The sequence below is a fragment of the Agelaius phoeniceus genome, chromosome 25 (genome assembly GCF_051311805.1).
Source record: "Agelaius phoeniceus isolate bAgePho1 chromosome 25, bAgePho1.hap1, whole genome shotgun sequence".
Classification (NCBI taxonomy): domain Eukaryota; kingdom Metazoa; phylum Chordata; class Aves; order Passeriformes; family Icteridae; genus Agelaius; species Agelaius phoeniceus.
In genome coordinates this window covers 4,367,241-4,383,589 of record NC_135289.1, presented here as the reverse complement: position 1 = coordinate 4,383,589, position 16,349 = coordinate 4,367,241, and the positions used below count along the sequence as shown (strand labels likewise).

General features: G+C 44.4%; 1 protein-coding gene across 1 annotated transcript; it reads left to right on the top strand.

Moving 5' to 3' along the window:
• Positions 1-11,506: 11,506 nt before the first annotated feature.
• On the top strand, positions 11,507-16,235 carry SIKE1 (suppressor of IKBKE 1). The gene is made up of 5 exons (XM_054648927.2): positions 11,507-11,843; positions 11,962-12,067; positions 12,333-12,475; positions 14,352-14,465; positions 14,882-16,235. Exons 1-5 carry the CDS (start codon positions 11,685-11,687, stop codon positions 14,960-14,962), a joined length of 603 nt encoding a protein of 200 aa, XP_054504902.1. The 5' UTR covers positions 11,507-11,684; the 3' UTR covers positions 14,963-16,235.
• The last annotated feature ends 114 nt before the right edge of the window (positions 16,236-16,349 follow it).

The window sequence follows — 16,349 nt, the reverse complement described above, 5'->3', positions numbered from 1 at the left end:
GGTGAAAGGATGCAGTGAGGCTGGAATGCTGGGGGTTTGTTATCTCTGCTAGTAAATATTTGTTTGAGAGCAAAATAAGTCACTGAATCATGAGGTCTTATCAGTTAGATCAATTTGGCCTGGGCAAAGTCTACATTTTTTCCCAAAAATGTGTGTTTGCTGAAGAAATGTGTTTCTGAATTCCAGTGGTTTCTTTAAATAAAAGTCATAATTGAATAGTAGATAAAAGAATTACACTGATCCAGTTAATAAAAGCAGTATATTGGGAGTATGAAGTACCAAATGGAAGTAGATTTTCCTTAGGCAAAGTTTCCTCAGCTTAGGTATTTTATGAGAAAAATTCAGCCCTTCTTACTGATTTTTATGGCTAATAACAGTAACCAGTTGCACCTCCAAAATTTCCAGCTTAGGCTGAGGCTTTGTAAGCTGAAATTTTAAATTAAAATAATTAAGAGGATGTTAGAACAGTGGGAATAGTAAATCCAGTCGTTGTCTGAAGAATGCTCTACTGTCTTAGAATGAGACGTGCATAAACATAAAGAGTTTCATTTTCTGACATTTGAGAATTTAGCATTGACAACCTTGTTCTGATCAAACAAAGCATTGGGATTTTAAAGCAAAAAAAGGAGAAAAAAAGAGAAGAGAATAAGATATATAAGGAAGGAACTTCATTTCCTAGGTCAGGCAAGTTTTGATTATTTATGAGTGACTGTGAGAGTTGTTTTTTCCAACCTTTGCCTCCTCCCTGGTGAGTGAGGCAGCAGCAGGGAGGCCTCCTCCAAACTGCAGCAGTTCCTGGCATGCCATGATCCATATGCTGCTCTCCCCAAGGCCCTGTGGCCATCCCAAACCCCTCACACCTCATGGGACACTTCCCCAAACCACACAGACACTCATTAACCTCATCCAGGCAAGGGAATTCTGCACGTGCCCAGCACGGTGAAGCTCCTGACAGAAGGTACCAGACATGCCCAGGTGTAATGTCCAAAACAGTAACTGGAACAAAGCTGAAGTAAAAATGGAGCAATGGGTTTGGATGCTTGGGGCAGTTGAAGCCATGCCATTCCCAAAACAAAATGTTTTGTGCCCCTTTTTTCTGTGTATTCCCAATATAACCACATGTTTGTGCATGAGCGCTTTAAAAGGAAGCAAAAATCTTAATATGTTCCCAGAGAGGATGCATAAAGGTCTTTAGACTAAAAAGTGGGAACAAAAGATGAATTTTTTAATCATTTATTTGGTAGCATCCCAAGCAGTAACACACTGGGAGCCTTGAGCCCTGAGTCACACAGACTGAGCTAACAGAAAATGTCACCTGTGTAAAGCACACGCTGTTCCTGCTTCTCCTTCTGCTACTGGCCCAAATCCTTTCTCATTTTCACATGTGAAGTCCTGAGCAGGTGAGGGGAATGGTGTTTTTTGGAAAAGGTGACCTACACTCAAGGTGGCCTAAGCACGTTTGAAAATGTTGTGTTTTTACAGGCTTCATTTTGCCAGTGCTCATCTTCTGAACTACGAATGTTCACTATAAACCAGAATGTGCTGATTCAAGAGCTTGGTTACCCATCTCATGCAGAAATTTAGTTCTTAGTCCCAGCTGAAAGACTTGACAATTTATCAAAAATGGGATCCACTAAAGAAAAAAAAAAAAAGCCATTGATTGATAAAAGTAAAGTAGAACCATAAATAGAATGTACACGTCCAGACTAGAATCTGAACTGGACATCTATTTATTTCTATTTATGGTGAAAGATGTGGGGTTTATCATTTTTATTGCTATAAAACCCCATATCATAAAGCATAAAACCCCATATCATAAAGCAACATATCATCAACTTATCAAATGTATTGGGATACAAAACATCCTTCATGGAGCAGAGCTACAGGGAGCCCTTTCAGAGGTCGGTACTGACAGTGCTGGAGCTGCTATCGTAAATATTTTGACAGTTGAGTCATGGGGAAATTTCTTGTTTACAGGGAATTTTAGGAACTCGAGCTGAAGGTCTTCACCATCTCTTTAGCACACCTTGGGGCACGTTAGTGGTCACGTAGTGGAACTCAGAGCACGTTTCAGGCTCAGCTTTAATCACTGCACTTTGCTTGCAGCTGGAAGGCAAAGCTTATATTTTTTTAATTTGTGAAAATTTAAACAGAAAACTACAAAAAAAAAAAGTAACTGAGCATAATCAGTGCCAAGTAGGTGTGATGCCAGTTAATCTATTCAATTTCACTCAAGCAATTCAGTAATCACTGCTTAATTACAGAATGATTTTGCAGGGGAAATTTTAGGATCCCTTGATTGATCCTGTATGCAGCTTACACGCATTATTAAAGATTTTTCTGTTCCTCCTGGTTTAAATGTGCCAAGAAGCTCCCCAAAGCTGCTCTTTGAAGAAATTCCACGTTTCATCTTATTAAATGTGTTCCTTCCTGGTTGTTATATTCCTTATAATACTCATAATAGGAACTTATAATAGTCTTTTATATATATAATTATATTATATTATATTCCATGTATTATATTCCATATAATAACAATAACAGGAACTTATTATATTCTTTTATATATATACTTGTTATATTCCATATAATAACAATAATAGGAACTTGGCTTATTTCACCAATGGACTGCATTGCAATTATCTTGTAATTTTCCTTTGGAATTGTTATTCCATGAATAATTATTTCAAAAGCATAATTTTTATACATTCTAAAATAAGAGGTTAGAGGTTATTTGAAATTCACATTTTTCTGAGTACTTTTGGGAACGGAAACAGATAAACGACTTTAAAAGTTGTTTTTCTTCACTCTGTGTGTCAAATGAAGTATTGTTGGAACAAACCCTTGGCAGTAGAATACCAGATTGAAAAGTGCATGCTTGCTGTTTTCGTTTAGTCAGATGCTTAAACAGAAAGAAAAAAGGAGGTAAAGAAGAAAAAAGCGCTGCAGCACCTGGAACATTTTCACATGGCAAACTGGTGAACAGCTTGAGCAGCAATTTCTACCTGAGAGCATGCAGAGAAGGGGGTGAAATACTCACAGTGCTTGCAGGGAGCTCCTCTGCGGGCACAGCTCCTCTCCCAGCCGGTCCCAGCTCTGCTGCAGCTGGAGCCCACAGGCCTTTGCCTTCCCCTATTTATCAGTTTGTGTGCACAGCCCGGGCTCCAGACACTCGGCAGAGCCACGCCGCGGCTCCGAGACACCAACTTCCCACACAGCTCCTCTGGGGTCGGAGCAAGGGCAGCTGCAAAGCCACATAAATCACAGCACAACTGGGTCATCAGGGACAGAGGCCATGGGGACCCTCACGTCACTGCTTCCCAGAGTCCTGCCTGCCCAGCACTCACATTCTGCTCTCCTGCTAGAATTCTAAATTCTCCCATTTTGGTTGCTTCTGAGTGCCCACCCAGCATTCAGATTCTGCTTTCCTGCTAGAATTCTAAATTCTCCCTTTTTGGTTGCTTCTAACTGCCTGCCCAGCACTCACATTTTGCTTTCTTGCTAGAATTCAAAATACTCCCTTTTTGGTTGCTTCTGAGTGCCCACCCAGCACTCACATTTTGCTTTCTTGCTAGAATTCAAAATTCTCCCATTTTGGTTGCTTCTGAGTGCCCACCCAGCATTCAGATTCTGCTTTCCTGCTAGAATTCAAAATTCTCCCATTTTGGTTGCTTCACATTGACATCTCCGGGTGCTGATGGAAAATGTTCAATTCCTAAATGGGGAAAATATTGCAGTAGTATTATTTGGAGATTTTTACATGATATAATAATTTAATTTGGAAAGTCTGGATGGGGCCAGGACCTCCAAACACCAAACACTTACCTTGTTCTCTGTGTTCTCATCCAGACACTTCTCTGGCTCACTCTCAATTCATTGGCAGCCTCAGTGAATTTCAGTTCACATTGCCATTAACGCAGCAAAATTCCATTCTTAAACCCCCAAGTATTTCCTTTATTGGTAACTTCTAATAAATTAATATTGCAATTTGGTGTTTGCATTGTTTCCTAGGTGGATGTGACCTTTTGCATAGGGAATTTTCTTGCTAGGCATCATGTTGTTCCAGTGCTCCCAGCAGGTTGCAGGAGGAGCTCCCCTGCCTTCTGTGTAACATCAGTTCTCCATTCACCTCAGGAAAAACTGCTTCTGTTGGATACTGCATGGACTTAGATGGGAAAAGGAAAATATCATTTCCTGTGGGGTGACTTCCAGCAAAGTCACTTAAAATACTCTTTTGGGACAGTAAGGTTTTCATGGAGAAATGGCCACCACCCTTCAAGGGAGGGACACATTTCTGTTCCATGGGCTCCAGAGAAGAGCTACCCTAAGGCTGCTTATTTCCATGTGCCATTTATGACTCTCTGTGGAGTGGAATGGTTGAGTCTTTCAAGAACAAACAGCATTGACTAATAAACGTTATTTGAGCATATGATGGGGTTTTCTAAGTCTTCAGATGTCCTGCATTGATCACGTGTGGTGATGGGAAGCTGCAACACAGTGATTATGCAGCAGAAATGAACATAATGATGTTCCAAGCTTAATTATGCTCAGCACTTGTCTTTCTGGTAAAAGCAGCCTCATACAGAAACTTGTCAATTTGTCAAAAAAATTTCAATAGTAAAACTGAAATTTTACAATTGATATAACAAATATTTTTTCCACAGAAGTATCTCTTTCACAATATCCCATTGACTTTTTCATCCAGCCTTTCTCATGAAAGTTGGAAAAACAAGCAGAGATTTGTGAAATACTGTGGTTAGCTTTTAAATGCAACTGACTTTTATTTTTAGCATTTTTTTCTGATAGAAGGCACCTTACTGATAAGCTGTTCAAATTAGCTGTAGGATGTGGATATTTAGAGCCTGTTGACTTCAGGGGACTTAACCCTGAAGCCCAGATTTTTAAAAAGCATCAAATCTCTGTTCTATTCAGTTTATAAAGCCTGATGGATTCAGAGTAAATTCAGTTTCTAAAATCAGTATATAAATAAGTTTACAAAATAACTATATCAAAGTTGTAGTAGAAATGAATTGCTGTAATTAAGTACTAGCCCAAGGTTAATTAACTCCCACACTCTAGTAATGAAGCTCTTTTGCATAATCATGAAGTGATTCAGACCAGGTGACTGGCTAAATACATACATTTATGTAAATACAGATATTTACATTATTTTAATAAATCACTGCTCCTATTCAAAGCTTAGCATGACAAAAATGGGAGACTTGAGGGCACACTTGAGTCACCTAAAATACTGCTGCAAAGAAGAGGAAAATAAACTCTTTTCCATGCTTGTAAATAATCAAAACCCAGAAAGGTTATTTAGGAGTAAGGAAGATTTAAATTACAAACTAGAGAAAGCAATTACTGTGGTAAAAATAGCACTGGAGCAAGTTCCTTGTACAATCTTCTCCACTGGCTGTTTTGAAGATCAGTTTGGGCAACCGGATTGAACTCAAGAAATGTTTTCTCTGAGTTGCTTTGGTTTGTAAAGAGGACTTTTTGGAAAGGACTTTGGAAAGCTCTCTTCCAGCTCTGTTTTCTGTTCTTTTCCTATACATACATCAAGTCTGTAAAACACTGCTGAAGTCTCTGGTCAGTAACATGCCCAGAGCCACTTCAGTGGCAAAGGAAATAATACCAAACTCCAAGCTTGCTTTGCTAGCAGTGAGTAAACAAAGTGTCCCTCATAGATAGGGCCTGAAAGTAGGAGCTGAAGGAGTTCCTGCCACGAGCCAACATCCAGAAGTGGCACTGAAGTGGGGAATTAGGGACACACATGTTTTCCATAGAAAATGAGCAGCTCTGGTGCCAGCAGCCTGACCTGGGCCCTGCTGCAGCACTTGTGCAGCCTCACTGCAGACTGGGAGCTCTGGGCAGCCAAACCCCGTGGAGATTGGGCAGCTGGGTCTGATGGGTGAGGAAGAGCTTCCCTGGGTCCCTGCCTACCGAGGAAATCTGTGTTCAAGGCCAGCACAGTTCTTTGTTCATCTGGACTGGAGGTTCTGGATGTCCATGACTCATTTGGAAACTGAATAGTTAAAGGAAATCACATCCACTCCAGCTGGATCTTCTCTACATAAATGACCCGTTTGGCTTGATCTGCTATTGGATTGTTTACGTAACTTCAGTAATTAACCACTATCAGCCTCATTAATGAAACATAAACCACCTCTCCTGCTCATTTATAAAGCATTTGTCAAACAAAACTCAAACAAAGGGCAGAATCTCAGCAAAGCAACAGCCCTCCAAGAGCTACTGAGCCCTGACTGCAAGGCACGGCAGTGACTTTGTTGTTGTTTTTCAGTAGAACTGAAGCAGAAGTGATGGCATTGTCTATTGCTCTTGGCTAACTTCTCCCCAAGCCATCTGAGATCTGTCACATGAGGGCAAGGATGCCTGGACAACTATTTTGGCCATTTCAGTACAAAATACTGATGTTCCAGCTCATTACTGTAAATCATTAAATGATGAAAGCAAGAGTCAAATACTAAATGATTAAAGCCCTCAGAAAACTAATTGCTAATTACAGTAATTGTTGTTCTATGTGAGTTAAAGGTTATATGAAAACAATGATTATTTCATTACAGGATTAGATCTTTCCTGTTGGTAAACTGTTCAGAGCATTATTACAGAAAGCTGAGTATTAACAATACAGATCATGCATCAAAATGATCTGACCTAATCTTTACCTATTTTTGTGTCAGAGAAATAAAATGGTTCAGAGGCATAAAATACACTGGGAGACACATCCATGCCAAAAGTTTTGTGATCCGAGACCTTGGATTTCCTTTCCAATTTATTGAGGAACTCATGAAAAAAGCACAAGTTTTCTGTTTCTCCTCTCTTCTATTATTTATAGATCTTCCAAAGGCTCAGGAATGCTGACACTGTTGGGATTGCTCTTCATGGGTGTGGATGAACCTCTCAGTCCTGGGTGAGAAGCAGCACAAAGCCTTGTGAGTACTGATTGTGCCTGTTGGTGTTACCTTGCACAGTGAACAGCTCCCATTTAGCACTGCAGGGAAGATCTTTGGTGTGAGATAATAGAAGTACTCTTTGTTTTGCATCAAATGTATCAGACAAATCTTCACGATCAAATTGGGTGAGAAGATGGAAGTTCTTGTTAAATTCTGAAATGCTTTCGTGGGATTAAATCATGAAATAGCAGACCAGAGAGGAAGAACAATTTTGGTCTTTTTAAGACTGATTTTTTCTTAATCATGAAGTCATTGGATAGTTTCACCTTGCATTTTCTCACATGCTTGTAAGGCCAATCTTGAAGAACTAAACATCATGTCAAATTTCAGTCCAAGAGCCAGACTGCCTTAAACTCACCTGAAAGTCCCAGGATGGCCCACAAAATGTGACTGTTTCTCCTGTTTTTTTTCCTAAACTTAATCTGCAGTGCCTGAATGCAGAGTAGGTACCATAAGCCCATCCATTCAACCTTCACAAAGTTCCTGGGTACCCTGACACTCCCCCTTTCAGTACCCTCTGCCAAATCTGCTCCCCCTTGGCTGGAAGACCAAGATTTGTTAATAAAATGCTCCAGTGAGGCACGAGGTGGAAGAAAGCAAAGCTATCAATTAAATTTGATTACAATCCCAAGAGTTGGTAGTTCATAGAGAATACTCATAACTACAGGCACTGCAGGACTTTGTAGGTACAGCAAAGGGAAGCCAAGAGCTCATTTCCATAAAGCAGATCTTGACACTGTGTTAAGCATTACAAAATAATTATTGTGGAATGCCTTGCTCAGCATTTTATCAGCAGCGGTCTTGCTGCTGAGACTGAATTAACTGGATGTGTCCATTTATCAATGATAATGTTTTTCCTTTTTTCCAGCCTGGATTCCATCTTGAGGACATTTGTTTTAACAGTAGAAAGAATATTAGACTCATAAGTGTGAGCGCTGTGGTGCAGTGGGTGACTCCTCAAGATTTATCAAAGCAGGATAATTAGGATGAACAATAAGACTGAGTTCCTTGGTAATCACTTTTGTCACAGGACAACTTTGCACTATGCCACGTTAATCCACCTTGAAGTATGGGCTGGGAAATGCAAGAGGAGGATTCCTCTGGGCTCCTGGCCTGTGAGTCTCTGTGCTAAACTCTTGGTGAAGGCAATACCAGTGAAATTGTGACAGTAGCTGAGAGCTGTCTTAGCACTACCACTTAATTTGAAAAGCAAGCAGTCAGAAAGTGTTGGGGTGTGTGGTGTGAGAGGGGACTGGTTTGCTTTCTAAACAGCTGTAGCTGCTGGAATAGTTGGGGTTTGAAGGAAGGATTTATGACAATTGTCATGTTCCATTTTTAAAAAGCTCGTGCCCAGCTGCATCACCATCGAGACTTGTGCTTTCAGACACTCAGCCACAATGTTTCTACCTGTGCTGACTGCACTTAAAATTAATATAACTTTACTGAAAATCCAAGAAGTATCCTAGAAATCTGCCCTTTATTCTTTTCTCTATTTCCAATATCTAGATGTCACTCCATCTGTCACAGATCTTTCCATTTGATACCGGTCTGTTCACAGAATCCCAGGATGGTTTGGGTGTGAAGGGACCTTAAATACCATCTTGTTCCACCCCCTGCTATGGGCAGAGACCTTTCACTGTCCCAGGCTGCTCCAAGCCCTGTCCAACCTGGCCTTGGGCACTTCCAGGGATGCTCTGGGCACCTGTGCCAGGGCCTGCCCACCCTCACAGGGAGGAATTCCTTCCATATATATCACTTGAATTTCTGCTCTTTCAGCCTGAACCCATTTTCTCTTGCCCTGTCCCTGCAGTTCCTGATGAGGGGTCCCTCTCCAGCTTCCCTGTAGCCCCTTCAAACCCTGGAAAGGGCTGTGGGGTCTCCACACAACTTTCTCTTCTCCAGGCTGAACAGCCCCAGCTCTCTCAGCCTGTATCCACAGGGGAGGTGCTCCTGTGCCCTGAGAAATTGTGTTCACTTTTTGTCCATCTAGATTTCTTTTCTTTATGATTTTCTTACTGTTAGCAAGAGTCTGCTCAGCTGTACTCAGAACTGTTTTTATCCCACCACAGAAATACTGTTTGTGATTTTCCAAAGATGGCCTGGAAGCAGTTTGGGCTCTACAGCAGCATTGCTGCTCTGAGTGTCCCAGTTCTCTGCTATCCAGCCTTCACTTCTGCCACAACAACCCCATGTTCTGTTTGACAAAATACAGCCATGTGGTTAAGAGTTATTAAAAGCATTAAAACATTAACCTCTTGTAACCCCATTTTTCACTTTGTACACACACATAAGTGTTTAATCGAATTGAAGTTAAACACTAAAAAGTTTGAGAGGCCAAATTTATACATTCTATTTAGTTTACACAGAATTGCTGTGATAAGCCAAAGGAATTACAAGGCACCCCTACTCAGAAATGCTCATCTGTTGATTTGTTTAAGCTCTGTTGCTACACACTCGAAGTTTTGGTGGTGAGCATTCCCAGCATTTAAACCAAGGAGTTGTGTCCTGCTGGGATCCTCTCTGTGTCCTGGCGCCACAGGAACTCACTCTGCTGTCCCTTGGAGCTGCAGAAATTATTCTGTGTCCAGATCTGCTGGAGAGGGGCTGAGATGGGCTCAGGGCAGTGTGGCAGTGGTGTCATAGACTCTCATCTCCCTCCTCCTGGAATTTTATTCCCAGAAGCCAGAATGCCCCAGAGGAAATGAACTGATCCTGAAATGACAGTCTGGTATAGCAGTGCTGCCCTCACCCACCCCTGCTTGTCCCTGTGGGCAGGGAAGGCCAGGATGGCACCTCTGACACCAGGGGGAAGTGAGGGTTAAATCAGAATTATAAACACAAGAGCACAACAGGCAGCTCAGACACATCCTGGTGCAGCTCCTGGGGGGGTGAAACGATCCTTCACACTGCCCAGACCATGGGTTCCTTCAGCTGATTTCCTATGGATGTGAACTGGAATTCCCAGTGCCCCATCTCCAAATGTCTCACCGAGTGCCTGAATTCAGTGGAACCTCAGGGGACTGCAAAGTGGTTTCACAGAAATCCCTGTGTTGGATAAAGTGAAAAAGGGACAGATGGCTCTGGCACACAGAGCTCGTTCCATGGAGCTGTGTCAGGCCAGCTCTGGGAAATGGGTGCTCTGGGAGAGGCTTTGGAGGCAGGCACAGAGCTGGGAATGGGAGCAGAGGAGGCAGCAGCAGGTGCTGAGCTGCACACGAGGGGTCATGTGAGGATGTGGGAGTGGGACAGGGGAAACCAGTCCTGGCCATGGCTTAGGGATGATGTGTCCATTTTGGGACAGGACCCAACTGTCCCAACCTTTACCCAACTTGTTCCATAGCCAGGATGGTCCACACAGTAATATTTGTCAGTTTTCCAAGTGCTCATGACTTGCCTATTAGGAAAAAGGAATTCTGATAAACTGTCCTAACTTTCTAGTATTCTCTAATAAGATGAAAAATAGGAAAGGACCAGAAGGTGAAATATGCTATAAACCATGGTCTGGGCTTTTATTTCCAAACTAGCGGAAGGATTACATTTCCCAAATTTGCAGAATAGCTCTCATACTTTACTAATTAATCTGATTCTGATGAAATATTCCAACTGCAGCTGCTTGCCCTGTTCTCTTTTGCATTGTGTGCATGTTTTGAGATTGTTGCTTTTATAAAATTAATCTCATTCAGCACTTCTGCACCCGGCTTGATTATCTCTGGGATCATAAAGAACCTTCATCTGATAAAGCATCCTGGAGTTTTCTCATGTGTCTGTGTGAATAGGGAATTAAATTCAAAAGATGATTCAAATCAAAGGCAGTCCTGCTAAAATATTATTGTTGAAATCACTGTTAATGAAGTCAATGCTATTGAACAAAACTTTGTGGCACAAAGCCTCAAGGACACCCCGGATCACCAACAGTAGCTTCAGTTAGCAAATAAGAATCAAAGCAGCGAGTCAGCATTGCACAGCTTGTTATTTTGAGTGGCGGATGTTTACTGTTGGAAGGGACAAACAGCAGGATCAGATAAGACGGGAGCCCCGCAGATACCAGCCGGGATTGATCGCGCTGGGAGGGAGCAGCCGCAGAGATAAGCGGGACCCGGGGTCAGGGCCGCCGGGCCTCCGCAAACAGCCCGTGCCGAGCAGCGGCCGCTCGGAGCCGGCCTTGTCCCGGGCTCCCCCGACCGCGCCGGGGCTCTCGGGGCACGGGGGGCTCGGACACGCGGGACCGCGGCGTGGGCGGCTCGTGGGAGGGAGCGCATCCACCGGGGCAGGGACGCCGTGTGCCGGGGGAGCGCGGTGTCCCCTGCTCCAAAACACCCCAAACACCCCAAACTCAGCCAAAGCCCCAGGGCTGCGAGCATCCCCGGGAACGGCGGGGGCACTCCCGGCGTTGGCCCCGCCCCCAGACCGCCCAACAGGCGTGCTGGCCCCGCCCCTCCCCGCTCTGGCCCCGCCCCCCGGCCGGGCCGTGGCGCTCTGGCGCCACCAGGCGAGCCCGTGGTGGATCGGCGGGCTCGCGCCGGGTCGCGCATGCGCACTGGCGGCGCCGTGGCCGCAGGCGGAAGCGGCGTTCCCGGCCCCGCGGGTTCGCGTCCGCCCGCGCCCGGCGGCGGGGCCGGAGCGGGGCCAGAACGGCTGAGGGGCGAGAGCGGCGGCGGGGCCGCGAGGGACATGGGCCCGCCGCGGGGCTGAGCAGCGCCGCCCGCCATGAGCTGCACCATCGATAAGATCCTGACGGACGCGCGGACGCTGCTGGAGCGGCTGAAGGAGCACGACACGGCGGCCGAGTCGCTCATCGACCAGTCGGCCGTGCTGCACCGGCGCGTGGCCGCCATGCGGGAGGCGGGCGCGGGCTGCGCCGACCAGGTGAGCGCGGCCGGACCGACCCCCGCGTCTCGGCAGGGCCCGGGCGGGGCGGCCGGAACGACCCCCGCGTCTCGGTAGGCCCGAGGCGGCCGGACCGACCCCCGCGTTTCCTCGGCAGGGCCCGGGACCCGCGGCGGAGCGGCCCGACCCGTCCCGGCTGCGGCCGCACGTGGTGCTGGCACAGGAGAACACGCAGATCCGCGACCTGCAGCAGGAGAACCGGGGTGAGCGGGGCCGGGGCGGATCCTGGCGGGTGCTGATGGGCAGAGGGGCCCCGGGGGATGTTGGGCGCTACGCGGGGCTGTCCCGGCGGGAGGGTCCCGTGGAGGAGAGCAGAGTCGCTGGATGCCCTGGGGGGTGGTGGCTCAGGGAGTCTCCTCGGCCGAGGGCATCCGGGGAGCCGTGGGGCAGCGCCGGTCCCGCAGCCGGTACCCAGCGAGCGCCTCGGGGCTCCTGCTGTGGCCCTGCCTGATGTGCTGTGCTCTGCAGAGCTCTGGGTCTCGCTGGAGGAGCACCAGGACGCGCTGGAGCTCATCATGAGCAAGTACAGGAAGCAGATGTTGCAGCTGCTGGAAGGGAGGAAACGTGAAGAGGCAGAACCAGTTTTGAAAGTCCATCAGGCTAATTCTGGGGTAAGGTGAGATGGGGACAGGAGAGTGCTCAAGACCCCTGTCCCCTGCTCGCTGTCACTCAATCTTTGTTTCCATTCCTGCAACGCCTGTGCTCCAAAATACATTTTCTCTCAGTCTTGACTCTCTTTGCTGGTATTTTCCCCTCTGTTCCTTTCAGAACACACAGGTTGTAACTGCTGTCCCAGAGGTCACTGAAAGGCACAACCCCTTCACAGCCCAGGTGGAGGCTTTTTCTTTCAACCAGGTGGTGATTTTCCTGGCTTATGTTTAATGTGCCTGATCCTCTGTAGTAAAATCAGATATCTGAGTTATAATTCATTAGCTGTAACAAAGGGGAAAAACCCTCCTAAACTCTGTGAGCTGTATATGTTTAGTTCTTAAGAGATTTCACTCCCTAGTGTTCTTAAATCCAGATACTGTGTGGAGTGGCCTGAAGTGTCCCCTTGTGCACACTGGGCTCAGTGACTTCAGAACTCTGAGATGTGGCTGCTGATAACTGCTGCCTGTTTCATATTTAGGTATTGAGTAACAATAGAATAACGTTACGTTTCCATTTAAAACTTAGGAATTGTGTTAGGCATTTTTTAAAATGTATTTTTATCTCATTAGAGAGCAGCAGGTTGGTTCAACCCAGTGACATCTCATATCTTTTTCATTGAAACTGGAGCCAGGCCAACTCTTCTCATGTGTTTGTGTGCACTGATATGTGGCAATTCACTGCTTCTCTTTCCTGAGTTGCTTAACTCATCTGAAGGTGTAGCTGTGTTTGGTTTCCAGTGCCTCCCTGAGTGCAAGAATTGCTGTTTAGCAGGGTTTTACATTTGAACAAAACTTGACAATGCAAAGCTGAAAGGGCTCTGCAGGAACCCTTGAAGGGATATCCCTTGATTGTCTCAATTTCTAGGCAAAGTCTTCTGTACTTCAGGTGAAGTCCTTGAGTTTTTTCTCCCCACCATTTGGAGAACAGTAACAAACTGCTAATGTCTTTAAAATAACTATTCTTAGTATAACCATCTTCCTGTTTAGAAAAATAATAGTTTGGAAAAATAATAATCTTTTTTTTCCCAGAAGTCTCTCATGTTCTCCAGCTGTCTTCTGGATGCTCTCATTTATTTACATACTTTCTGAATAATGGAGTTCAAAACTGAATTCTCTGCTCTGTGATAAATTTATCTTCCAGAGGCAGTAGAAAAACTATGGGCACTTAAAGAAACTCCACCCTGTGGCCTGTCATGTTGAGTGATGTATTGCTCTTCTAGCAGGAACTGTTGCTCCATACTGGAATTTGTCAGTGTTTGTTCCATGTGCATTTCTGAGCTGCAGAAAAATGCATTTTCAGAGGATTATTGCTGTATCTAGACAGATTCTGTAATATCTGCCTCAGAAGGCTCTGGTCTTACTTGCTTTAGTTTTGTTGCTGGATGTCCTTCTGAGGTAAAGTTGTTTACTCCACACTTGAAATCATCTTTGCATTTATTTTTAGTGTCTTAAATTCAGTCAGGCTTTTCTAATAAAGCAAAATAAAATTTGCTGCCTACTAATCATGTTCACGTGAACCTGACTTTGCTGTCTCAGACCTTGGCACACTTGAAATTATTTCCCTTTAAATCAGAGTGCCTTATCTTGTTGGCTGCTGTGTCTCTCTTCACTGTTTTCACTGATAAAGGACTGCTGATAAAGGACAATAAGGTGCAAGTTCTTATCTTTAAGTATACAAGGCAGAAAGGCTTTCAAGTGCTTGGGAGAAAATGATTTAAATTTGAAACAGAAAGAGAATCCAAAATCAGAAAAATGGAAGTAAGTGATTTAGAAGGAATAAATAATGACTGTTGCTTTTGCCTGAACTTACTGAATGTATTAATTTTATGTCTTTCAGGAAATTGAAAGTCAAATAGACAGAATATGTGAGATGGGAGAGGTGATGAGAAAAGCTGTTCAAGTGGATGATGAGCAGTTCTTTAAAGTTCAGGAGAAGCTGGCTCAGTTGGAGGTAAGAACAGAGCCAGTTGCTGAAGATAAATTGAGCTTTGGGGGTCTCTAGACTTTCTCTGCATTTTCTGTGTTTGTGTTAAGGACTTAAAACATTAAAAATTTTGTGATGGGGTCAGGAAATGCAGAACATAATTGTTTATTTTCAAGTTTTTAATGTTCATATTATTTTTATGTATCTATATATAAATAAATAAATAAAGCCAGAAGAAGATAAGCTTTAAATTATGTGGTTCCCATACTAAAATTACATGGTTCCACTGTACTAATGTTGGCATTACAAACTTTATGTATCTGTGAAGGAGTGGGACTGTTTAAATATTAGCATCTTTTAATTACAAATTAGTATCTTTGTGTGACAGTCCTTTAGTTGTGAATGAGCTCGTTTCTGTTTCAGCAATATTGTTGGTTTTGCAGCTTGAAAACAAAGAGCTGCGTGAGCTGCTGTTGATCAGCAAGGAGTCCTTCGAGGTGGGGAGAGAAGATCTGCCAGACTGAAGCCAAGGCCACACCAACCTCATCTCCAAGCCTTCAGGGACTGTTATGAAACTACCTGACAAGGATTTGTTGTTCCAGGTGTTTCCTTGTTTATTTGTTTTATCTATAAAGTGTGTGGGCTGTTTTCTCTGCATTTTTCTGAAGTGTTGATGGCAAAAGCTTGCACCCTGCTCTGTCTTAGTACCTGCAGCACTCGGATGCTTAGCATTGAAGTATTTGATGTGTCCTCCCTTGTGATGGCTCATTTCCTCACCCTTTGTTATTTTTTATGAGCTTTAGTTAATAATTCCAGCTGTGCAGGTGGTTCTTAAATCCACCTTGTCTGTAGCTAGAGAACATAATGCAGGTTGTGATTTTTGTGCTTGATAAAAGGAACAGGAGATGATTGAGAAACCACAGTGTGAGAGGCAGGGATGTGGTTTGCTCTGGCTGCACAGGGCAGCTGGGCTCTGCAGAGTGAGGGACCCTCAGTGCCTGGCTGGCCTGGCTTTGTCACCTGGCCTGGCTTTGTCACCTGGCCACTGCTGAGGGCAGCTGAGAGAGCAGCAGATGCCAGCAGAGCACTTGAAGGAGTCACTCCTATTCAGAGCAAACTTTACCTTGTTTTAGGGGTGAAGATTGGAGTTAACGACACTTCCTGGCACATTTTTGAAGGATTAATCTTTTTTGATAGATAGGCCTGTCCCAGCCTTCCCAGTGCTCCCAGTTACCAGCCAGCCCTGCTCAGAGCCTGCCAGAGCACAGCACCTGCAGATCAAAGCTCTTTGGCCTCCCACAAATTTGGGTTCAGGCAGAGGGAGCTCAGGTCTGCCTCAAAACCAAACCAAACCACCCTCATGAACAGAATTTTAATGTCACATCACAGGTGAGTCTGGTGTTCCATAGTTCCTGCAGGTCCTGTATTGAGTGGAATTAGAGGTGCAGTGTTATGGGAGTTTCTCAGTACTGTGGTATTTTTAATGACATTTTTATATAAAGATTTCTGTCCTACTTGTGATTGAAGAATAATCTTCCAAGAACGGTAAACATCTCATGTCCACTATTAGCTGAAATTTTTAATGGCACTTTTCCCCAAGTGAGACTTTTGATAGATGCAGAAGGTGACTCGTCCCTGTGCTTACTGAGAGACAGTGAACACTGGAGACATGGTGAACATTTGGAATATCCAGCAAGACTGGTAGATATAAGGGGTTTCTGTACAGGAGTGCTCTTGTATACAGTACTTTTCTATTAGAAATTGTTCAGGAGGGAATAAAAAACCCAATGGGAAATACTTTCTCAAGTGTTTTGTGGGTCCTGGGGGAATTCCATGTATTCTGCATATTCCCAAGCCTTTTGCACCTGAGTGAAATACTGCAATGACCAAAAACAAAATGTCGAATTTTCT

What these genes read in the sequence shown, in the direction of transcription:
- SIKE1 (XM_054648927.2), top strand. Translation starts at nt 11,685, where the DNA reads ATGAGCTGCACCATCGATAAGATCCTGACGGACGCGCGGACGCTGCTG. An exon ending in TCCATCAGGCTAATTCTGGG is followed by an intron (nt 12,476 to 14,351) that starts GTAAGGTGAGAT and finishes TATGTCTTTCAG; the next exon opens with GAAATTGAAAGTCAAATAGA. An exon ending in AGAAGCTGGCTCAGTTGGAG is followed by an intron (nt 14,466 to 14,881) that starts GTAAGAACAGAG and finishes TTGGTTTTGCAG; the next exon opens with CTTGAAAACAAAGAGCTGCG.